Source organism: Ornithorhynchus anatinus, chromosome 4, assembly GCF_004115215.2.
Source record: "Ornithorhynchus anatinus isolate Pmale09 chromosome 4, mOrnAna1.pri.v4, whole genome shotgun sequence".
NCBI lineage: Eukaryota > Metazoa > Chordata > Mammalia > Monotremata > Ornithorhynchidae > Ornithorhynchus > Ornithorhynchus anatinus.
Genome location: NC_041731.1, coordinates 110477455 through 110503245, shown reverse-complemented (window position 1 = coordinate 110503245; position 25791 = coordinate 110477455). Strand labels below are relative to the sequence as shown.

Here is a 25791-nt window from a genome sequence, read left to right as displayed (position 1 = left end):
ACCACTCCCTCTAAATATGTCCCTCTATATATGTACATTTAGCACTTGCAAACAGTTATTCTTCCAAACCTGAAACCCACGTTCCCATTAGAAGAGGAAGTCCTCAACCCTTTAGTTTACTGATAAATTAATACCATTTTTTGAGCAACTATGAAATGCGGAGCACTGAACTACACCTTTAAAAGAAAACAACAAAGCCTGTCTTCAAGAAGTTTAAAGTCCAGTGAGGGTGGGCGATAGTCATAAAATCACTTAAAGCTGAACAGTGCTAATATTTGAGTGCTAAGCACTTGGGAGGTGCGAAATGTAAAAATGACACGCTCTTGGTTCACAAGGAGTTTACACTCTCATAGGGAAAGAGAGAAAGTGAGCAGAAAAATGGCTACGTGAGTAAAAAGAGTACTTACACGGTAGAATCCATAAATAGATATGCATGGAAATGCTATGGGTGGCTGTGAATCCACAAGTCCTGAGGTGGTAGTTGAGAGAATATGCCCTGGGAGAACGAAGATATTCGTGGAAAGCCCCCTGGAGGAGGTGGGAAGAGGACTTTGAAAATGGAGAAAGATGTGGTCTGAGTAGAGTGAAGGGGAAAGGACATCCAGGTATGGGAAAGAGCAAAATTAAGGGGTCAGAGGTGGGAGAGACAAGAACAAGACTGTGAGCAGGGTGTGTGGTAGGAGAGGAGTGCTAATGGAGACATGTGGAAATGCTGCTTTAAAACCTGATTCAGGAAGCGGGAGACCAGTAAGAAGGCTGATACAGCAGCCTAATTAGGCTGTAAAGAGTGTTTGGACCAAGTTGGGGGACACTTGGCTGGAAAGGAAGGGCTAGATGGGAGCCCATTTCCCCAGTAACCTTCTTAAAGCCGTGTGGAAGAAGACTCCTCCAAGACGCTTCGGGACAATCACCAGAGAAGTGACTTTTCTCATTCCTAAATTGACAATTTAACTGCTGGACTCTAGGCTTTCAATTCAATGATTCAAGCTTTTCTCCTGATCTCAAACCACTCTCCCATCTATTACTCCCTGACAGTATTAGATCAGACAGAACTGGCCATTAACACTCAATGCTATGAAAACTATGAAAACTTTGTTATTCACGCTAACCCTGACGAGTGAAAAAATGTCCTCTCGATAGAGGCCGGGAGCTGAGTTTCTTGAACCAAAATAACTATGTTAATCACACTCTGTTTCTTATAAAAATAGGTGGGTGTATTTGCGAACAAGATACAGGAGTGTCTCGCCCACGGAAGCTGTACAATTAAATGTCCTTCAAATAGGTACCTCCAAAATTGTCTTCATTTCTCTTTTAAAATGCAAATGAGATAAAACGCCAAAGAAAGAGTTACCTTGAAGCCCACGTGCTGCACAAATCCACTTTCGGCATGCATTTTTTGGAGTCTCTGCCTCTTCAACTTCTTTAATTCTAGCAGCTCTCTGTATTCGGGCAAATCCCGATAGACTATTGGAATACTTTCTTCATCCTGCTCAGAAATTCAAAGGCAAAATTAAAAACTGCCTGCTCCACAGTAAAATAAGCAACACCTTCAAGAAAGCGCTTAGGTAAGTTCTTATTGGAGAAGAAATTTTCATTTTCAGTGCATAAAACAGCGACTGGTACATAGTAAGTACTTAAAAAATACCACAAAAAAAATTGATACAAATTCACATCAATTCAGAGTTCTACTTCATCACCTTTAGAAAAATCCTGTTTACTGTTGATACTACAATGATTTCCTTTTGATTTACCAGAGAAAACTGAAGAATTATATAAAGCCCGGCAAGGGCCACACAACATTCCAATTTGGTTCAATTTCAATATAACCTTTTCTGTAGCACGGAGAGTTAATTATGGGGATACCCCTGAATAAAGAAAGGTACACTGGCGATCAGTGTGAGTGACTTAAGGTGAATTAGTTCATGTCCAAATAAAATAACATACTACATTCAGAACCCCAAGATCTGTTTTTAAGAAGATGATCCGACTCCAAACGCTAAGGGGCATTTGACTCTAGACTGGAAACTTCTCCTCCGGACAGTAGGCTCCTTGCAGACAGGGTTCAAGTCTATCAACTCAATAGTCCTGCACACTCCCGAATGCTTAGTACAGCATTCTGCCCCCAGTAAGTGCTCGATAAATACCACTGATTGACAGATTTTAGGCCTGCCTGTCTTCTACTCTAAACTGTAAATGCGTTATGGACAGGGAACGTATCTGCTAATTCTGCTACATAATAATGATAATCCTAACAATGGTATTTGTTAAGCGCTTAACTATGTGCCAGGCACTGTACTAAGCACCAGTATAGATCCAAGGTAATAGGACAGTCCCTATCTCACATGGGTTTTACAGTCTTAATCCCCATTTTCCAGAGGAGGTAACTGAGGCTCCCCTCCCTCCTTCTCCTCCTGCAATTTGAGAAGGGTAAAATATTCATGTCCTAAAAGGAAATGTCTAGGAAATGTGGCCACAGCTCTAAAGAATACTTGGATGACAAAATCTTTTCGAAAAAATTCACTTAAGGCAAACGCGCTTCTGTCAAGGTAACTGAGGCACAGAGAAGTTTAGTGACTTGTCCGAGGTCACAGAGTAGACACGTGGCAGAGCTGGGATCAGAACCCAGGTCCTTCTGACTCCCAGGCCCGTGCTCTACCCACTAAGCTACTCTTCCAAGCACTTAGTACAGTGCTCTGTACATAATAGGCACTCGTTAAATAAGACTGATTCAATAATTGATAGGTCGGGAGCTACAGTGCACACTGGCCTATTGTTCCCAGAGCCGGACTGGCAGGGTGGGGCTCGGCCACGTCCTGCACTGCGCTATCCAGCAAGATTCCTGTTACCCATCAGGCCCCTCACAGCAGGTGCTAGGATACAGGAAACTCCATGCCGTAAAAAACAAGAATGGGTGTGGAGAGGGAGCAAGCATATGGCTGGAAGCAGGACAGGATGTGCCACAACAGTCAGTCGAAATTCTAAATCTCTCTTCCCCTCCACCCTTGAGCTTCCAGGAACAATAAAGAAAAAGCATCTCTAGGTTGCCAAAATCAATACCCCTCCTCCTGCGATTCGAGGAGGGAAAGATATTCATGTCTTAAGAGGAAATGTCTATAAAGGGTGGCCGTAGCACTAAAGAATACTCGGATGACAAAATCATTACGAAGAAATGAGCAAATGTTTGCTTCAGTTAAGACAAGCGTGCTTCTGCCGAAAAATCGGCCCACGTCTACTTCCTACAGATTCACAAGATAGGCTATGAGAAGATGGAAGATTGAATTTTCTCTCAATCCCAGGGTACTCTTCACTTACTGTCCAAACCAGCCTAACCAGCCATTTTCCATCAAAAAGTGCAAAGCAGCCTAAGGCTCCAGGCCAAAATGCGGCTTCAATTTTGGCCTGACTCATGTTCCCAGACGATCTCTGATGTGAAAACTTGCCATTTTATATCCAGCTGGTTTCCAGTCATCCATGGGGTGGGTTGCCCTGCTGGGGGGAGGTAAGGTGGCCTAGTGGAAAGAGCGGGGCGGGGAGGGCGGTTTGTAAATCATCTGACCGAAATCTAAGCCCACTTCTGCTACTGGCCTGCGGCATGACCACGGGCGAGTCATTTCCGCATCCTCAGCCATGCAATGGGATGACGATCTCTCCCTTCTGTGTGGGTTAAGGATTGTGCCGATCTGATTATCTTGTATCTACCTCAGTGCTTGGCACAGTGCTCTGGCACACAGAAAGCACGTAATAAGTAGCAATCATAATTGTTATCTACACCTCTTATTTTGTCTCTCTGTTTCCGGGCATTGTGGTCACCTGACTGTCTCTGGGTGGTCCCAAAGAGCAAATGAGAAAAAAGAGAGAGGTATAAACAGCTAGGCAGTGCTGCTGCTAGATGGTACTTAAGAGTCTTGGGGGGGCTTTGAGGAATTAGACTGGCACCAACTGTGGAAATGACATTTTGGATTACTTCTGGTTTGCATTTATTGATGCCGTGAAGCTAATCCAGCCCAGAGAGGGGAGAAAAGGTTACACTGCAGAGAGGAATCGAAAACAACTTAGGCTAAATATTTATTTCCTTTTTCGACAAAAACTTGGATTTCCTTGTTCAAAGTAATAGACGCCTACGCCTCACTATGCATTTACCTAAGCACCGAGTGCTATTATCTATTTCAAAGCAGTTTTTTAAAAGGTGGGTATTCAACTCCCTCTCAACAGAGCAACATCTAATAACCGGAGGACAGGCTAAAACATGTTCTTCCCTAATGGTTTCTTAGGTCCTGAGATAAATGACTTCAAAAACCCAGCATGAGATGGGGAAACACCGCCATTGCTATAAAGCAAAGTAAAAGTGACATGGAGAAGCAGCTTGAAAGGACCCAATTTTTTACTTCAGAAAATGCCCAAACAGCAGGATGACATATCATCGCCCCAAGATGAGGGATCCTGGTGGGGGAGAGGGTGCTGTGTGTACGTGTGAGTTATGACGTGCGTGGATGCACAATAAGACAAAGCCCTTGGCTTCTACACCTAAAAGGGGAGTGTTTTCAGCAGTGATGCCGTTCCCTCATCCGCTCCTATTCCCTTCATCATCCCACCAGTTCCCAGTTCTTTCTTGAGACATATGAGTCCCCAGGAAGCTGGGCTTTCCAGCTTTGGATGCTCCAGCAATCCTGCTCACCTGTCATAGATACTTTCCACAGCTTTCACTGGGCAGCGGTGGGGAGCTGCTGACACTAAAATAGTTGCCTACTTTTTATCTCTTGCAACTCAGCATTCCAGCAGGAAAATAAGGAATCAGTGAAACGCAAAGTGGAGCCAAGTGATCTGGAAAGTAATCTACAGGGCACTTGCAGAGTTGTCCCTCAAAAAGGTGTCTAAACAGCTTTTGTAAGGCCATGAAAGGAATTTTTAATGGTGTTTATTGAACTGTGCTGAATGTTTGGATAGATAGACTCACCCATGCTTAGTACAGTGCCTGGTAAATAGTAAGCACTTAACATGTGCCATTATTATTATTCAAAAACTGTCTGTTGCCAAATTGTACTTTCCATGCGCTCAGTACAGTGCTCTGCACATAGTGAGTTCTCAATAAATATGTTTGAATGAATGACCAGATCAGACACAGTCTAAGAGGGAGGGAGATATATCCCCATTTACAGATGAGGAAATTGAGGCCCAGAGAGATTGAGTGACTTAATAATAATTAAAATGATCAGAATTGTGATATTTATTAAGCGCTATGTGCCAAGCAACGTATTAAGCCCTGGGATGGATACAAGCAAATTGGGTTGGACACAGTCCCTGTCCCAAGTGGAGCTCACAATCTCAACCCCCATATTACAGATGAGGTAACTGGGGCACAGAGAAGTAAAGTGTGTTGCCCAAGGTCACACAGAAGACAAGGGGAGGAGATGGGATTAGAACCCATGACCTTCTGACACCCGGGCCCGTGCTCTACCCACTACACCATGTTGCTTCTTGCCTGAGGACCCACAGCAGGCCAATGGCAAACCTGGTTTTAGAACCCGCTCCCCTAATAATAATAATTATGGTATTTAAGTGTTTAATATGTGCCAGGTACTGTACTAAGCGCTGGGTTGGATACAAGCAAACTGGGTTCGACAGAGTCCCTGTCGCACGAGGGGCTCACAGTCTCAATCCCCATTTTACAGATGAGGTAACAGCCAAGGAGGAGTGAAGTGACTTGCACAAGGTTTCACAGCAAACAAGTGGCGGAGCTGGGATTAGAACCCTGACCTTCTGACTCCCGGGCCCGTGCTCTAGCCACTACACCAGGCTGCTTCCCTAGCACCTAGTCCTGTGCTCTTTAAACTAGACCACACTGTATTGCACCTCAGTACACTGACGTGAAGTTGATTAGGGAAATATCCGGGCTGCATGAAGCCTGGGCTCAAGGAAGCAACTCTTAGAGAGTCTCAGATGACCGAGACTGTAAATGCAACATTTATTGTGCCATAAAAAGTGGGACAATTAATGCCCATTTAATCGATCAAGAGTACTTACTGAGTGCTTACTGTGGACAGAGCACTGTACTAAGGGGTTGGGAGAGGAAAATATAAGAGAAGGCAGACACACTGCCCATAGTGAATTTACAGTCTAGAGGGGAAGACGGACATTACTATAGACAAATAAATTACAGATATGTACATAAGTGATGTAAGCCCGAGGGAGGGGGTGAATAAAAGTTGCAAATCCAAGTGGAAGGGTGACACACAAGGGAGTGGGAGAAGAGGCAATGAGGGCTTAGTTGGGAAGGCCTCTTGGAGGAGATGCACTTTTAATAAGGTTTTGAAGGTGGGGAGAGTGATCGTCTGGCGGATGTGAAGAGGCAGGATGTTCCAGGCCAGAGGCAGAAGAGAGGTGAGAGGTTGGCGGCGAGATATATGAGACTGAGGTGCAGTGAGTAGGTTGGCATTAGACTTTCTCCCTTTGTTCTTCTCACCCCTCCCTCCCATCCCCAGGCCCACAGCACTCATGTACATATCTGTAATTTTATTTCTATGTATTGGTGTCTGTCTCCCCTACTCTAGACTGTAAGCCTATTGAGGGCAGGGAATTCATTCAATAGTATTTATTGAGCGCTTACTATGTGCAAAGCACTGTACTAAGCGCTTGGAATGTACAATGTGGCAACAGACAGAGACAATCCCTGCCCACTGACGGGCTTACAGCCTAATCAGGGGAGACAGACAAAAATAAGACAACTTAATCACGATAAATAGAATCAATGGGATGTGCACCTCATTAACAAAATTAATAGGGTAATAAAAATATATACAAATGAGCACAGTGTTGAGTGGAGGGGAAGAGAGAGGGGGAGGAGCAGAGGGAAAGGGAGGAAAGGGGGCTTAGCTGAGGGGAGGTTAAGGGGGAGCAGAGAGGGAGCAGAGTGAAACGGGGTGGCTCAGTCTGGGAAGGCCTCTTGGAGGAGGTGAGTTCTCAGTAGGGCTTTGAAGAGGGGAAGAGTTAGTTTGGCTGTTTATTGCTGTAGTGCACTCTCCCAAGCGCTTAGTACAATGCTCTGCACATAGTAAGCGCTCAATAAATATGACTGAATGAATGAATGAAAGGAGTGAAGCATGGGGGCTGGGTGTCAGTAGGAGAGTAGCAAGGTGAGAGAGGAGGGGGCAAGGTGACCGGCGGGAAGGAGTTTCTGTTTGGTGGGAAGGTGGATGAGCAACCACCGGAGGTCCTTGAGGAGTTGGCGGCCGAGGGAAGTATGGACTGGAGTGGGGAGAGCCAGGAAGCAAGGATGTCAGCAAGCAAGAGGACGCGGGAATCACCTTTAGCCCTAAATGGTTGCCCTTAGGACCTGTAGGTGCAAAACTTGTAAGTGGCATAGTGGAAGGATCTCCCCAAGAGCTCACTGAGGGGCTGATTTAGGCAAACATTGCCTTTGGAGAAAGACCTTTAAATTTTAACAGGAAGCAGGGATTTATCACCAGCAGTACGGGGACCCACCGGTGCACTCAGTGTTATGAATCAATCAATCAATCACTCGTATCTATTGAGTGCTTGCTGTGTGCAAAGTCGTGTACCGGGCACTTGGGAGAAAAAAACTAGAAGAGTTGGTAGAGACATTCTCTACCCACAACGAGCTTACAGTCTAGAAGGAGAGGATGGAGAGCAATTTTAAGACATGGTCCCAGGTGGGGAGGCTGGGGAAGAGGCCCCAGGTGGGGAGGAAGGGGAAAAAGCTCAGGTCTGATCTCGGAGTGCCAGTTTGCTGCTTGGAGCCCTCATGGTTCTCAATCACTGGTATTACTGAGCTCTTACAGTGTGCAGAACACTGTACTAAATGTTTGGGAACACGACTTAGCAGATAGAACACGAGCCTGAGAGTCAGAAGGACCTGGGACAAGTCACTTAATGATGATGATGATGATGGTGATATTTGTTAAGCGCTTACTATGTGCAAAGCACTGTTCTAAGCGCTGGGGGGATACAAGGTGATCAGGTTATCTCACATGGGGCTCACAGTCTTAATCCCCATTTTACAGATGAGGTCACTGAAGCACAGAGAAGTTAAGTGACTTGCCCAAAGTCACACAGCAGACAAGCGGTGGAGCTGGGATTAGAACTCATGACCTCTGACTCCCATGGCCCGAACTCTTTTCACTGAGCCACGCAGCTTCCCCTCTGTGCCTCAGTTCCCTCACCTGTAAAATGGGGATTAAGAGTGTGAGCCCTTTGTGGGACTGGGACTACGTCCAACTTCATTAACTTGCATCTGCCCAGCGCTTAGAACAGCGCTTGGCACATAGTAAGCGCTTAACAAGTACATTATTATTACTACAATACTCAGTGCTTAGAACAGTGCTTGGCACACAGTAAGCGCTTAACAAATACCAACATTATAGTTATTATACCAGAATTGGTAGGCACATTCCTTTGCCACAAGGGAACTTCTCTTCTGTTACTTTCTGCCTTTCGATGATCCTTTTATGTTCTGCCTTTCGAGGCAATGAGGATCCCTGGCCTGTCCTCTAATTCTTTACACCCACCTTCCAAGTGAACCCCTCGAAGCTGTGCAGATGTTCATTTTAAAGAATGAATAAGTTCTGAGAAAAAACAAGCAAGCTCTAATCTCCAAAACAGTACAAGTAGAAGACACTTAATGAGAAATTTCTGAAACAGGCTTGGCAGTTTCGAGAGAAGAAAACCTGAGCGCTTTGAGAGGGGAAGAATTTTTGAACATAGAGGTGGGCGGCTACTGGATTTGAGAGCAGGGTATTGTGCTGGGACCAGCGGGAGCGACATACCGATGCTTCCTCCGCAGCAGCATCCATGTGGCTATGAAAACTTGATCTGTCGTCGTCCTCATCCATATATACCGGAGGCTCGTGCGACGTCATGAAAGTGGAAGGCTTAAAGAGATGTTTGTTTAAGGGATGTTGTCGCCTGCTTGTTGAAGACTGGAAAGAGAGAGAGCATTTTCAAAAATCAGACAATGAGAAATCAAGCCATTAAAATAAGATTATGTTTGAAAACTACTCAAAACTGTTTGTCTGGACTCCAGAGAATCGTGCTTTCCCACTTCCCCCTCTTCAATTACTCCTGACTCATCCTCCAGATGAATGATTCCTATTAGTGAAAAGCATTATGGCGAAGTGGACAGGGCATGAGCCTGGGAGTCAGAAGGCCCTGGGTTCTAAGCCCGACACTTGCTTTGCTTGATCTTGGGCAAGTGACTTCACTTGTCTGTGCTTCAGTTACCTCATCTGCAAAATGGGGATTAAGACTGTGAGCCCTCATGGGACAATCTGATTATTCATTCAATTGTATTTAGTGACTGCTTACTGTGTGCAGAGCACTGTACTTAGAGAAGCAGCGTGGCTCAGAGGAAAGAGCCCAGGCTTGGGAGTCAGAGGTCATGGGTTCGAATCCCAGCTCTACCACTTGTCAGCTGTGAGACTGGGGGCAGGAAATTTCACTTCTCTGGCCCTGTTACCTCATCTGTAAAATGGGGATTAAGACTGTGAGCCTCATGTGGGACAACCTGATTACCCTGTATCTACCCCAGTGCTTAGAACAGTGCTCTACACATAGTAAGCGCTTAACAAATACCAACATTATGTAACAAATACCACCATTATTATAATTATTACAAATGAGGACATATCTCTGTTGGGACAGACAGCGCCCGAGAAAAATGTTGGAGGGACAGATCCTTTTTTCACGTCACTGGTTCTCTCAGAGCTCAAGACAGTAGGCGCTTTCATAATTTTTTCCTACCTAATAAGCTGTCTTACATCAGAAATATCTGTCTATCCTCTAGGCTGTAAGCTCGTTGTAGGCAGTGAACATGACTGCCAATTCTGTTATTTTGTACCCTCCCAGATGCTTAGCACGGTGCTCCGCACACGGTAAACATTTAATAAATGACTGACAGAGAAAATAACTGAGCTAATGCATATAAAATCATGTTGAACTCAAAGGAGAAGATACTAACTAGATCCAAGATATTATTGATGTTCCATCCACTCAATCTTATTACACATGGCTATGACCAAACAAGTCTTTTCTCCCATTTTCCTTTTCTCCCAGACAGGACTCTGCTAGAGAGGATTATGTTGTATAATAATAATAATGATATGTCCTCATTTGTAATAATTATAACAATGGTGGTATTTGTTACATAATGTTGGTATTTGTTAAGCGCTTACTATGTGCAGAGCCCAGTTCTAAGCGCTGGGGTAGATACACGGTAATCAGATTGTCCCATGAGGGCTCACAGTCTTAACCCCCATTTTACGGATGACGTAACTCAGGCACAGAGAAGTGAAGTGACTTGCCCACAGTCACACAGCTGACAAGTGGCAGAGCCAGGATTTGAACCCATGACCTCTGACTCCCAAGCCCAGGCTCTCCCACTGAGCCATGCTGCTTCCCTATGCTTACAGTGTGCCTGGCACTATACTAAGCGCTGGGGTGGATACAAGCAAATTGGGTTGATCAGAGTCCCTGTCCCCCGTGGTGTTCAGTCTCAATCCCTATTTTATAATAATAATAATAATAATGCTATTAGTTGAGCACTTACTTTGTGCTAAGCATAGTAACATATGCTGGGGTAGATACAAGGTAATTGTCTCTATTTGTTGCTGAATTGTACTTTCCAAGCGCTTAGTAATAATAACTTTGGTATTTGCTAAGCACTTACTATGTGCAGATCACTGTTCAAAGAGCTAGGGTAGATACAAGGTAATCAGGTTGTCCCACGTGGGGCTCACAGTCTTCATCCCCAGTTTACAGATGAGGGAACCGAGGCACAGAGAAGTGAAGTGACTTGCCCAAAGTCACACAGCAGACAAGTGGCGGAGCTGGGTTTAGAACCCACGACCTCTGACTCCCAAGCCCAGGCTTTTTCCACTAAGCCACGCTGCTTCCCTGGAGTTGTATCTACTCCACCGCTTAGCCCCTAGTCAAGCACTTAATAAATACTGTGATCAATAAAATTTCCAGAATTAGAACAGAGACTTTCATTAGCCTGAAGTCACACAAAGCAGGCTGGAGCAAAAGAAGATTAGACGAAATGGTTAAAAAAATTTGTTAATGGTAATTCTTTTGCGATTGAAGATATCATATTCATTGCTATGAACAACGATGCAGACAACTCATTTCATCTGTTGCGAGAGGGATAAAGGTATGAAAAGCCATGAGCCTTGACAATATTAGAGAGCATTGCAAAAATACTATTGGTTACCTAAGATAAGTTCGTCTCACACTATGACTTTAATTAGAGAAATTTATAGCGAGGCATAAAGTCCAACTGACTGGAGGCACCATTAACAGTCTACTAACCCAAAAATGTCTGATGACAAATGCACTTTTTCTTGTTCACTCTGCCATTTTTTATTGGTTTTCCTTTTAGAGTTAATAGCCAACTTTACCATTCAAACTGGCTGTGTGGAACTGAATATTTATGGTCATAAAGGTGAGAGGGTTTCACGCTGCCTGTGCGAGAAGCCGTGTGGCCCAGCAGAAAGACAGTAGGTCTGGGAGCCCAAGGACCTGAATTCTAATCTGCCTCGGCAACACACCTGCTGTGTGACTTCAGGCAAGTCACCTGACTTCTGTGGGCCTCAGTTCCCTCATCTGCAAAATGGGGATTCAATATCTGTTCTCCCTCCTAGAGTTTGACCTCCAGGTGGGACAGGATCATCTTGTACTTACCCCGGCACTTAGTACAGTGCTTGACACATAGTAAGAGCTTAACAAATACCTTAATTGTTATTCTCCTGGTCACACGATAACACGGATATCATACACATTTCCCTACTTGGACCCTGAAGCTAGAGTCCAGAGCACTGCTGTGGTGTATCCAATTCTGCTCATGAACCTGGGCTATAGTGTCCTATCACTCTTGGGGGTTGGCTTCGACAATATGACCTATTACCCAGGAATTTGGTAGATCCGATTCCACCGGAAAAAAATTCTAAACAGGAAAAAATAATCTACTTGAAGGCTGATAATTAATGGCTCTGCAAAATCAAAGGCATTTAAACATTTATTGTGTTCAGAGCACGTGCAGACACGTTCCCTGCCCACACTGAGCTTACAATCTAGAGACGGAGAGAGACTTTCATTCAATAGTATTTCATTCAATAGTATTTATGGAGCGCTTACTATGTGCAGAGCACTGTACTAAGCGCTTGGGATGAACAAGTCGGCAACAGATAGAGACAGTCCCTGCCGTTTGACGGGCTTATTGCCGACTTGTTCATCCCAAGCGCTTAGTACAGTGCTCTGCACATAGTAAGCGCTCAATAAATACTATTGAATGAATGAATGAATAATCGACGGGCTTACAGTCTAATCGACACGGAATTACGGTTGTGTACGTGTGGGCTGTGGGACTGAGGGGGAGATGAATATAAAGTGTTTAAGGGGAATAGATCCAAGTCAATAGGTGATGCAGAAGGGAGAGGGAGTAGGTAGGGGAAATGAGAGTTTAGCTGGAAGCAGATGTGATTTTAAGAAGACTTTGAAGATAATAGTAATAATAATGCTGGTATTCGTTAAGCACTTACTATGTGCAGAGCACTGTTCTAAGCGCTGCGGTAGATGCAGGATAATCAGGTTGTCTCACGTGAGGCTCACAGTTAATCCCCATTTTACAGATGAGGCAACTGAGGCACAGAGAAGTGAAGTGACTTGCCCACAGTCACACAGCTGACAAGTGGCAGAGCCGGGATTCGAACCCATGCCCTCTGACTCCCAAACCCAGGCTCTTTCCACTGAGCCACGCTGCTTCTCTAATAATGGCATTTGTTAAGCGCTTACTATGTGCAAAGCACTGTTCTAAGCGCTGGGAAGGATACAAGGTGATCAGGTTGTCCCACGAGGGGCTCACAGGCCACGCTCCTTTTGTTGGATATGAAGGTGAGGGAGTTACAGGCCAGAGGGAGGACACGGACAAGGGGTCAGAGGCAAAATCAAGAGGATGGAGGTACAGTCAGTAATGATGATGGTATTTAAGTGCTTACTATGTGCCAGATACTGTACTAAGCGCTGGGTGGATACAGTCCCTGTCCCATGTGGGGGTCACAGTTTAAATCCCCATTAAACAGATGAGGTAACTGAGGCACAGAGAAGTGAAGCAACTTGTCCAAGGTCACACAGAAGACATGTGATGGAGTTGGGTCCTTCTGTGTGACCTTCTGTGGTCCTTCTGACTCCCAGGCCCTTGCTCTATCCCCTAGGCCAAGCTGCTTTTCAGTTAGTAGGCTGGTACCGGAGTGAAGTAAAGAGCTATCAAATGACAAAGCTGCAGGAAAAACCGCAGCCAGGTAATGAAGGCGACACCGATTCAGATAGGAAAGCCAAACGAGGAAGGTTTGATGTCTGTAGGAAAAACTATATTGTTCTCAGTCAACTGATGGTACTTATTAAGTGTTTACTGTGTGCAGAGCATTGTGCTTAGTATGTAATAAAATGCTGTGGACCTGAGGGTGGGTTGAATATCAACTGCTCAAAAGTAACAGATTCTGCATTACAATTACTAAATTCACAACTGCGGTTACTTAATAATTAACACCTTGTTAAGGTGAAATGTATTAGCATTAGCGCTAAACCCATGCCAACCTTAAAGCAAGAGATTATACTGCACTGTGAATAAGTCCTCTGGCAACTTTTGTGAGAAACGCAAATAGAGGACTTGATTTCTCGCTTCTTAGCTAATTCTGGCACTATAGCAGAAGACGACAGCCTGAAGGAAGCTATGAGCCTCCCTTCTCTTCAGAGAAAGGGCCCAGTCTTCCACAGATTGGGACTCATCTGATCCTTCAGCAGATAAAACAAAGGACATTAAGAGAAACAAGGGGATTACAAGACATAGAAAACAGGGGTTACATACAGGGGTTAGCTTTGTGTCGCACGTTCCGGTTACTCCCTGGTTATGCAGGTACTCAATTTACCAGAGACCCAATCGCAAATATCCAGTGCAAAGTAATTCTCTCAACTTCAGTTGAGCAGTAAAAACACTGCTGATACATTATCATGCGATAATAGGGCTCAAGAGCAAACGTACATTCTAAAGAGGAGTATTACATTTCTCTTTCCGGTGACTACCTGGGGAATGACGACACACTGAATTTGTGAAAGAGAGGAAGTTGTCGGGGCCGGGCCCGTCCGGCACTCAATCTCTGCCGGGGTCAACGGTCCTCAGAGGCAGAGCGTGCTGGTTACCTCTTGCTGAGCCCCTTGTTGGGCAGGGACTGTCTCTATTGCTCAACTGTACTTTCCAAGTGCTTAGTACAGTGCTGTGCCCACTGTTAAGCGTTCAGTAAATATGATCGAATTGAATTGAAAGCACCACTTCATTTTCTTCCTCCAAAACCCTCCCATGAAGCTTTCTTTTATCCATGTGCCTACCTACTTAACTCTCCCCGAGTGCCAAAGTCAGGGTCACAGGATGAATAATCTCCCAAATGAATCGTGGACCTGTAAACTCCATCCATGCTCACCTTTGCACATTTAAATTATTCATTCTTTCAACAGTATTTATTGAGCGCTTACTATGTGCAGAGCACTGTACTAAGCACTTGGAATGTACAAATCGGTAACAGATAGAGACAGGCCCTGCCCTTTGACGGGCTTACAGTCTAATCGGGGGAGACGGACAGATGAGAACAATAGCAATAAACAGAATCAAGGGGAAGAACATCTCATTAAAACAATAGCAAATAAATAGAATCAAGGTGATGTGCATCTCATTAACAAAATAAATAGGGTAGCAGTGTTCAAGCGATCTACTCATTTTTACCTTTTTGGAGTACATATACAGGTTTGGCGTCCTTCCTGGGACTGGAATGCCAGCTTTAGTCAGCTTAATAAAATATTTTTGCACCCGGCTAGCAACCTGAAGGAAACAAAAGAAGACGAGGTAAAATATTACAAGTGACACATATGTACCGGTTGGCTTTTAAATGTAAAAAGTTCCACGAGGGCCCTTAATGCTACAATTGCCTTAAATACAAATAATGCTGGAAGTGGAAATAAGATGACGTCTGTGACAATTACAGATAAAAGCAGCGCGGCTCAGTGGAAAGAGCCCGGGCTTGGGAGTCAGAGGTCATGGGTTCTAATCCCGGATCCACCGCTTGCCAGCCGTGTGACTTTGGGCAAGTCACTTAACTTCTCTGTGCCTCAGTTACCTTATCTGTAAAATGGGGATTAAAAACGTGAGCCCCTCCTGAGACAACCTGATCACCTTGTATCCCCCCCAGCACTTAGAACAGTGCTTTGCACATAGTAAGAGTTTAACAAATACCGCCATTATTATTATTATTATAAAAACCTAGCCAATTAGAATTTTTTTAAATTGCATTTCTTAGTCTGACTGGAGAACTGAAGCCATGATCGGCACTTCCAAGAAGCTCATCTTTTAGTACTTGCTATGAAACTGAAAGAGGAAACCTTTACTTTCACTTCACTTTCAAGAGGAAAGAGGTCACTGGAAACCTTCCTCCACTCATGTTTTCAGTTAGAAGGAGGGAAATGCAGGAATCGATTAATCAATCAAATGGTACTGACTGAGCACCTGTTTACAGAGCACTGTCCTAAGCGCTTGGGAGAGAATAATAATAATAATGTTGGTATTTGTTAAGCGCTTACTATGTGCAGAGCACTGTTCTAAGGGCTGGGGTAGACACAGGGTAATTAGGCTGTTCCACAGGAGGCTCACAGTTAACCCCCATTTTACAGATGGGGTAACTGAGGCCCAGAGAAGTGAAGTGACTTGCCCACAGTCACCCAGCTGACAAGTGGCAGAGCCAGAATTGGAACCCATGACCTGTGACTCCCAAGCCCAGGCTCTTTCCACTGAGCCACGCTGCTTCTCTACAATAGGGTTGGTAGCTCCGATCCCTACCTCTGCAGAGTTTCATTCATTCGTTCACTCAATTGTATTTATTGAGTACTTCATGTGTGCAGAGCACTGTACTAAGTATTTGGAAAGTACAATTTGTGCAACAGATAGAGACGATCCCTACCCAACAACGGGCTCACGGTTTAGAAAGGGGAGACAGACAACAAAACAAAGCAAGTAGATAGGCATCAATAGCATCAAAATAGATAAATGGAACTATAGATATATACACATCATTAAAAACATAAATAGAATAATAAATATAAATAGGTACAAATATACACAAGTGCTGTGGGGCGGGGAAGAGGGTAGAGCAGAGGGAGGGAGTAGGGGGAATTGGGAGGGGAGGAGAAGCAGAGGAAAGGTGGGGCTGTCTGGGAAGGTGTCCTGGAGAAAGTGAGCTCTCAGTAGGGCTTACAGTCCTGACTACTTGTTTTGTAGTCTGTCTCCCCACCATCACCACCATAATAGTAATAATAATGATGATGGCATTTGTTAAGCACTCACTATGTGCAAAACACTGTGCTAAGCGCTGGGGAGGATACAAGGTGATCAGGTTGTCCCACGTGGGGCTCACAGTCTTCATCCCCATTTTACAGATGGGGTATACTGAGACCCAGAGAAGTGAAGTGACTTGCCCAAAGTCACACAGCTGACAAGTGGCTGAGCCGGGATTAAAACTCATGACTTCTGACTCCCAGGCCCGGGCTCTTTCCACTGAGCCATGCTACTTCTTTGATCAACACCAGTGTTATTACCACCACCATCCCTGTCACATAAACACCCCCACCGTCACCACGAATGACCATTATCATCACCGCCCACCACCATAGAAGCAGCGTGGCTCAATGGAGCCACCTTGTATCTCCCCCAGCGCTTAGAACAGTGCTTGGCATGTAGTAAGTGCTGAACAAATGCCATCATCGTTATTATTGATTAATAATAATCAATAATATGATTGCTCTGCACACCGTGAGCGCTCAATAAATACAGTTGGATGAATGAATACTAAGTACTGGAGCGGATACAAGTAAATCGGGTTGGTCACAGTCTCTGTCCCACATGGGGCTCACAGTCTTAATCCCCATTTTACAGATGTGGTAACTGAGGCACAGAGAAGTAAATAGACTTGCCCAAGGTCACACAGCAGACAAGTGGCGGAGCTGGGATTAGAACCAGGTCCTTCCTACTCCGAGGCCGTGCTCTATCCACTAGGCCACGCTGCTTCTCCCACAGTCCTTTGCACACAGTAAGTGCTCAATAAATAGGACAATGAAGGAACAGGCAAATAGGAGATAGAAATACAGACTTATTCATTCAACAGCCCTTGAGCCTTTCATTTTTATTATACTGTCAGCTAGTGGGAAAACCTGATGCAGATACTGTATTCTGTTAATAAAGCAAAGTTCGATGCAGGGAGGTGCTGACATCAGCCTCCACCTCCTTCCAGGGGAAAAAAAGACAGAGAACAGGAAGCCAAGGCAATCTTCTAAATTACCTGCTTTGCAGTCCTATTGCCCAGTTCATCCGCTATCTTCTGCCAACGCCGAGATTCAACCTCCTCGGGAGGGTACTTTAAGAGTAGCTGCTCCAGCTTTTTCTAATCCAAACACAAGACCAAAAAAACAAGCTGTGCCACAATGGAGACGGGTGAAACCCCAACAAGGACAGTCAGTGGAAACCAAGGCACCACTAATCTGACCACATCAAAGATTTTAAGAGCACGAATTATTCCTAAAAAAAGTCTTGCTCTTGCAAGGCCGAAAAAAGCAGATCTTGGGTTTTTGGTTATTTTGGTTACTTTTCTTTTAAACCCCACTCCCCGAACTCCAAAGACAGAATCGAGAGCTAAGATCTCCGACCACAGCGGCTGCCGCTCCATTTCTCTCGATTCTAGTGATCTTAGCCCCCCTAAGGTCACTGGGGGCAAAAGTAAAATGGGGCTGTCTGTGAGAGAGAGCGCGCATAACCCCAATGTAACCTGCCACCCGCCAGCGTCTGCTCTGTTTTCTTTCCACTGCGCCACCAGAGCACTTGGAGAGGTTGCAGGCAAAGGAGGATGAGCCTAGTGAAACCTGCAGATCCTCTGTCTGGCTGGAGAGAAGCCACATCCATCACTAAATTAGGGAAGAAAAGTCTGGGGGCCCCGGCGGCTTTGCTCTTTATTCTTCAGCATGCTGCCCTCGTGGTTAAAACCCGCCGGTCGGGGGCTAGAGAGACATTTCTGCAGGAGAGTGAGAGGAAGCCCAAGGTGCCAGGAGAGATGAGGGTCTTGTGGGTCTGGACAGGACTCTGTAGGTTTGCACTCTTTAGGCTTTCTGCAGATAAAACCACCCAAAATACTGGCATTCTGAGATGGGGGAAGAAAATCCGTAATCCACATCCTCAAAAGAATTAGATGCATAAAACCTGTGCTTACTTTCACTGTTACGTTAATTTTTAAAAATTGAAGGACTTAGGCTAAAACAGACCACAGTTATGACGGGATGCATAATTACCTGTTCATCTACAGTCCAGAGCTGGTTGAAAGTCTCAGGTTTGGTCTCATCACAAAGTCTCCCCCTTATCATCTGCTTAAAGGCAGCATAAAATGAGGTGTGAAAAACATTGTTATCCAAAAATTTAATCGAACATAAAATATTTAACATTAACCTTTTATTGCTTCGGGGTGGAAAGGCAGCTGAACTGGTCAAGTTAAAAAGGTGTTAAGAGATTTAATGTTCAAGTGAGTGAACCTGGAGACAGGGACCAAATAAAGTACCCAAATTTTAAAGACAATCTAGAAAGGAAAAATGTCTTTCAATCCATCAATCGGTGATACTTACTGAGTGTTTACTGTGTGCAGAGCACTGTATTAAGCGCTTGGGAGAGCACAATACAACAGAGTTGGTAGACACATTCCCTGCCCACAAAGAGCTTACAGTCTAGAGAGGGGAAGACAGACATTTAAATCAATTATGGCTCTAGACATAAATGCTGAGGAGCTGAGGGTGGGGTGAATATCAAGTGCCCACCAGTCACTGGTTCTCTATTGTGCTTACTAAATTTACAGCTGCAGTTACTTACCTGAGGGCGACTGCTTGAACCTTCTGGACCATCACTTAAAGGCAACACAGAATATGAAAGGGATTCCCCATCCTTTTTAGGATCTAAAGGACTTTTTGGTCTGGCTGGTAAACCTACTAAAAATAATACCACATACAATATTAGTAAATCAAAGCGCTGTATTAAAATTTTTCCATCTAAAGGTTTAAAATGTCACTAATCCTTACCTTTATCAAAAATCAGCTTCAACCTCCTCGTATTTCGTTTCCGGTTTCTAAATTCTCTTTCAAAGTTTCCAAGGCTGTTCGTATACTGGTCCCACGTAATTTCGGGCAATTGGACAACTCTCTGTGGATATGGAAGCCCTATATCAGCCTGGGAGGTTAAAAAAAACCAACAACAAACAGGTACATTTTAATACGACAAATTCCTGAAAACCAGTCCGTGATTGGCTTTACGGCAAGAGCACAAGCCAGGACAACTGTGTTCTAATCCTGGCTTTGCTACATGCCTATTATGTGACCTAAGGCAGGTCACTTAACTTCTTTGTCCCTCAGTTTCCTTATTTGTAAAATGGGGATTCAATATCTATCATCTCTCCCTCCGTGGGTGACCGCCTACCCTCAGTCCCTCCTCCGAGCTGATAAAAGCTCCCTGGGAAATAGGCAGCGGTCCTCACCCTGGATAACAATAATGATAATGTTGGTATTTAAGCACTTACTATGTGCAGAGCACTGTTCTAAGCGCTGGGGTAGATACAGGGTCACCAGGTTGTCCCACGTGAGGCTCACAGTCTTAATCCCCACTTTACAGATGAGGTAACTGAGGCACAGAGAAGTTAAGTGACTTGCCCAAAGTCACACAGCTGACAAGTGGCAGAGCCGGGATTCGAACCCATGCCCTCTGACTCCCAAGCCCGGGCTCTTTCCACTGAGCCAGCTGCTTCTCTGGATAAGAGAGGAACCACTTTGTCCGAGCCTATGAACAAGCGAAGTGTTCTGATGAAGTAAACATATGGGCAGGAGACATGGGGGGAAGGGTACGCGTGTTAGAGTGTATGTTCTCCCCACCTTTGTGCCTAGGCCTGTGCTCTCCTTGTGAACAGAAAACCCCCGACCGGTCGACAGCCAAACACACTACAGCAGGAATGGATGGCTCAGCCCATTCACAATCAGTGATAGGGAAAGCCTGACACTCCCTCCCTCCTCCTATCAGACAAATAATTGCTCTCCCCCGCTTCTAAGCCTTACTGAAGGCACACCTCCTCCAAGAGGTCTTCTCTAAGTCCTCCTCTCCTCTTCTCCCACTCTCTTTTGCGTAACCCTGACCTACTCCCTTAATTCACCCTCCCGGCCATCCCCTCAGGGTATTTATACATTACTTGCGTTTATTTATTTTCACGTATATTAATATCCTTCAATTTCAAAACCCTACTCAAAGTTCACCTCCTCCAAGAGGCCTTCCCTGACTGAGCTCCCCCTTTCCCTCTGCTCCCTCTGCCCCGCCCTTCACCTCTCCGCAGCTAAACCCTCTTCTCCCCCCCTACAGTCCCATCCCCTCAAGCACTGTACCCATCCGCTCAACTGTATATATCTTCATTACCCTATTTATTTTGTTAATGAGATGTACATCACCTTGATTCTATTTATTTGCTATTATTTTAATGAGATGATCTTCCCCTTGATTCCATTTATTGCTATTGTTCTTGTCTGTCCGTCTCCCCCGATTAGACTGTAAGCCCATCAAAGGGCAGGGACTGTCTCCGTTACCGATTTGTACATTCCAAGCGCTTAGTACAGTGCTCTGCACATAGTAAGTGCTCAATAAATACTATTGAATGAATGAATGAATATTCACCTCCCCCTCTAGACTGTGAGCTCGTTATAGGTAGGATCTATGTGTTTGTTGTTGTATGGTACTCTTCTAAGTGCTTAACACAGTGCTGGGCACACAGTAAGAGCTCAATAAATACGACTGCATGAATGAATAAGAAGGCCAAGTTAAAAATGGCGTGGGGCGGTTTGTGCCCAACACCCACTGGTCTGGACCTGCACATCATTTTATTGAATTTTTAGTGCTATATGTTAAGTACTTAATATGGGCTTAACTGTACTAAGCACTGGGATAGATACAATTTACTCAAGTTGGACGTAGTCCAAGTCCCACATGGGGCACACAGTGTTAATCTCCATTTTACAGATGAGATGACTGAGGCACAGGTTTAAAGTGACTTGCCCAAGGTCACGCGGCAGAGAAGTCCTCTGGGTGTGATGGGGACACCTGCATCATGACTTCAGGGGACGTGAACCAGGAATTGGACTTAAGTGACCCGCTTTCCCTTAGGCCTGTGGGCGATTATGCTAATGCAACTAGCTTTAATAATGATTAGAGGGCCTGGTCTGGAACAAAGCAGCTGCTGGTGACTGGGCTGTCTGTGTGGTTTTTAAATCACCTTCTTGCCTCCTTGGATCTAAGCGAGCATCACCCCTGGCTATCGGCTCTGCTCTGGGAGTGACAGCCCCAATGGGGACATTGTGGGGAAGGGGTTGAAGGGAAGTGGGTACAAATAAACATATAAAAAGTCCACAGTGTGTCCACCCTCCCAGACACATAACACACGACACCCACACCCTCCAGGCCCCTCCAATCCAGTCTTCAGCAAACATACACATGGGGCACACGTGGATGGGGAAAGTCTGTGAGTGGGTCTGAGTCCAAAAGTCAGCATGCATGTGACTAATTATTCTGCACACGTGACGAAGTACACGAGTATGAGCTCGGCAGGGAAAGAGGAGGATGAGAAATACTTTAGAGAGAGGCAAAGGAGAAAAGCAGGAGAAGGGCAAGAATGCTGAATAATGACAGAAAAATACAAGCAGCAGCAAGGCCTAGTGGAAAGATCACAGGCCTGCGAGTTGGAGGACCTGGGATCTAATCCTGGCTCTGCCAAATTAACTTCTCTGTACCCCAGTTTCCTTATCTGTAAAATGGGGATTAGGAGTGGGAGTCCCATATGAGACAGGGACTGTGCCCAACCTATCTTGTATCTACCCCAGCTTTTCGTACAGTATCTGGTACACAGTAAATACCACAATCAATATAATTATTATTATTGATGACAGAAAGAGATCACAAAGAAAAACTCCCATGAAGTTTTTGTTGCAATCATCAAATATTAAAATCATGCTATAGGGTTATTTCAAAATTCTACCACTTTACAAGATTTCAAACAAAGTAGAATGGTGCATTTTAGAGTCCCAAATTCTCAGTTCTTTTTCTTTTGGTGTACATACAACCTTGATACCTAGAAATCAATTAAGCACTTAGGTCTTCTACAAATCTAGCAAGGAAGACATTTCAGGGGATAACTATTCACAAATGCATCCAATGATAAGGTCCTGGCTAACTCACAAAATTCATTGACAGGTCAAGTAACTTCTCTGAGCCTCAGTTACCTCATCTGCAAAATGGGGGTTAAGACTCAGTTGCATGTGGGACATGGACTATATCCAACCTGATTAGCTTCTATCCATCCCAGAGATTAGTACAGTGCCTGGCGCTTAGTAAGCACTTAAATGCCATAAAAAAATTCCCATTTGTCATTCATTCACTCAAGCATATTTACTGAGCACTTATTGTGTGCAAAGCACTACACTGAACGTTTGGGAGAGTATGATATAACAAATAAACAGACACATTCCCTGCCCACAGTGAGCTTACAGTCTGGTGGGGGAGACAGACATTAATGCAAATAAATAGGTAATTACAGACATATACATAAGTGCTGTGGACCTCCTCAATAGCTCTCTGGTCAGTCACTAACGCATATTAAACTTTGCAAGGGATGGACTCCCTGCTCCCGTCTATTACCCGACAGAGCATTACCTGCTCCCGTCTATTATCCGACAGAGCACAACTCAAGGAAATAATCCCGTTATGCACATATAAGTGAACCTTCACGAAAAGCACTTCCTCCCGTGAACAACATCTCCCACTGCTGCGGAGATTCGTCCAATCTCTTGCCCAGTACTGCAGCAAGCATCCCGTTTGGTAGTCGAGTGTTTGCAAACGGTCTGTATGTTCAACATGAAAATTCCATTCACCCATGTTCTGGGGAAGGGAAGCTCAAGGAATAGTCACGAGACTACCACCCGGCTCAACCCAGAAACTCAATCTGAAAAGGGGGAATGGCAAACATCCTCCCTCTTCACAAAAAATAAACCTGTCTGCTCCCTGTGCAGAGTGCAAATGCTGACAAGAAAAACAAGCACCAGATCAAGGCTAGCTCTATCTTCCTTACCATCCTTCACCTTCCATCTTTCTGGATACGTCCAGTAATAATAATAATAATAATGATGGTATTTGTTAAGCACTTACTATGTGCTGAGCACTGTTCTAAGCGCTGGGGTAGATACAGGGTAATCAGGTTGTCCCACGTGAGGCTCACAGTTAATCCCCATTTTACAGATGCGGCAACTGAGGCACAGAGAAGTGAAGTGACTTGCCCACAGTCACACAGCTGACAAGTGGCAGAGCTGGGAATCAAACCCATGACCTTTGACTCCGAAGCCCAGGCTCTTTCCACTGAGCCACGCTGGCTGGACACAGTCCCTCATCCCACATGGGGCCGACAGTCTCAATCCCATTTTACCGGTGAGGTAACCCAAGCCCAGAGAAGTCAAGTGACTTGCCCATGATCACAAAGCACACAAGTGCCAGAGCCGGAATTAGAACCCAGGTCTTCCTGACCCCCAGGTCTGTGCTCTACCCACTACGCCACTCTCCTTCTCAGGCTGCTGCCATGCTGCTCTCCTTCTGAGGGCCAATTCCAAAACCGTAGCAATCCACGGCACGCGAACGGCTCGGTGCCTCCGATACAGGATGTGAGCATCAGAGGGAGCCAGTGTTGAATCTTACTGCCAATAGCACAGACAGCCATCGCACTGCAGCCTCAAATCGCACAGTTAGGCAAAATCTACTGCACTGCATCCTCAAAGAGGAGTGAGGCACGCCCCGCGGCAGCTGACGATAGTAGAGCCGCCAGGACTGCCCTCGCTGGTCACCGAAAAATGACAACTCCGGTCAGGAACTGTCTTGTCCATTTAAAGTAAGGAGATAGATTTATTATCAGAGCATCACCCCGCATTTCTAGAGCCTCTTGCGATCAAAGATCCCAAAGCCCTTCTGGGCCTCGTTTTCATCCTCCTATTGACTTTCTGAGCTAGGGAAGGTTAGGACTGTTTTTCTCATTTACAGCCGGGAGAGCAGAAAGGTGGTCTGAGTACACACGGTCCAAGGCAGAGCAGAGACTAAGTCCAGTTCTTCCCTGCAACTTTCTTCATCGGAACTCAAGTCCCAGCCCCTTAATCGGGGATCGGTGCCATGACCCAAACCCCTGTCTACTAACAAGCGCCATATCCTGGCCTCAGGAAGAGAAGCCCAGAGTGTCCCTTGGCCGCAGCACTCATCTGCCTCTGGTCTTGCATGGATATGAGAGCAGATGTCCGTTTGGCACCCACCTCCCCATCTAGACGCCAAGAGTTACCATCTATTTTTCCCCCCTTTTATCTGCCCACAGAAACCACTTAGGATATAAGCAGGTGGAAAGTCTTCAGAGAAGCACTACATTCTTTCATGTCCAGGCTCAGCGCCAGAACTTTTTTTAAATGGAAAACACCCCTAAAAAGCAAAACTCCACGACTGGAAGAGACCTTCTAAGGCATTAAAAAAATTACATTTCCTCTTGATGCTTTGTTACTATCTTAAAGAAACCTGACACAGATTTCTGCCTGCTTTTTTTTTTTATTGGTTTCTGGTCTCTTCACACTGATTAATAATTCATAGCTACAAAAGCAAGAACCTGTATTCCCTTAAGGCACCTTCCCCTTTCAGCATTATAAACTACATTTATTATTGGCAGTCTCTCTTTTATTTATGGTATCTGTTAAGCATTTACTATGTGTTCTAAGGGCTGGGGTGAATTCAAGATAATCATATTGGACACAGTCCTCGTCCCACATGGGGCTGACAAGTCTTAATCCCCATTTTACAGATGAGGGAACTGAGGCACAGAACTTAAGTGACTTGCCCAAGGTCACACAAAGGTAGAAAGATGCCCTACTTGCCAAGTGACCACCACAACACAACATTTAAGCTCTCTGGTGACAAGAGTCCGGACTTCTTGATAGGATTCTAACGTACCACTACTTCTGTCTCATTCAGCAGTCCTGAGAGCAGAAGAGGGAAAATACTGAAGACAGAAAGGGACATACTGACGACAGGAAAAAGGTCACTGAGAAAATGGATCTGACACTCCTATCCAATGCCACCCCAACAATAGCTGCTGATTAAATCCTCTTTTGCACATTTCTTCTTATACCTATTGACTACCGGCAATTCCTAAACAGTTGGCAGCTGTAGATGAGACATCATTCTAGCTTCTAAAAAGTGGATGCGTCAAATACGAATAAGATCTCAGTAAGTCTTATGAAAGGTTCACCGCATACCTTCTTTTGGAGTTTTTCCACAAATCCAATGGGGTTTTTCAGTGCTTCTCTCTGGTGTCTGCCTAAGCTTTCAAGGTCTTGAACTGCTTGAGTACGCTGAGCCTCGAGTACAGCGATCGTCTGTAACAGTCTCTGGTAACTACAGAGACAAAGGGAAATAGCTCACTAAATTTTCTAGTAACGACCACAAACAAGAACTGAATCAAGCCAGAACCTACAATAAAGCCACAGCCTCTTAAAAGCTCCTTGAAACTTTAGCAAATCAATTCACTGGAAATGAAGAAGTTATTCACGGATATGTGGAGTTCGTATTCCAAGAACACCAGTTAGGGAACATTCTCTCCCCGCTTTTAA

At 44.9% G+C, this 25791-nt stretch overlaps 1 protein-coding gene across 5 annotated transcripts in view; it reads right to left on the bottom strand.

Moving 5' to 3' along the window:
• ZZZ3 (zinc finger ZZ-type containing 3) overlaps window positions 1–25791 on the bottom strand; it is a 107039-nt gene that overhangs the window by 4867 nt on the left and 76381 nt on the right. The window contains exons 3-10 of one of the 5 annotated variants that reach the window (XM_029062861.2): window positions 25438–25576; window positions 19159–19306; window positions 18953–19065; window positions 18385–18459; window positions 17385–17486; window positions 14783–14878; window positions 8781–8933; window positions 1352–1486 (exon numbers count right to left, since the gene is read on the bottom strand). In XM_029062861.2, the coding sequence (XP_028918694.1) occupies window positions 1352–1486; window positions 8781–8933; window positions 14783–14878; window positions 17385–17486; window positions 18385–18459; window positions 18953–19065; window positions 19159–19306; window positions 25438–25576 (961 nt within the window). Of the gene's footprint in view, window positions 1–1351; window positions 1487–8780; window positions 8934–14782; window positions 14879–17384; window positions 17487–18384; window positions 18460–18952; window positions 19069–19158; window positions 19307–25437; window positions 25577–25791 lie in introns of all 5 variants that reach the window. The other 4 variants (XM_029062863.2, XM_029062862.2, XM_029062858.2 and 1 more) reach the window with 4 other exon arrangements.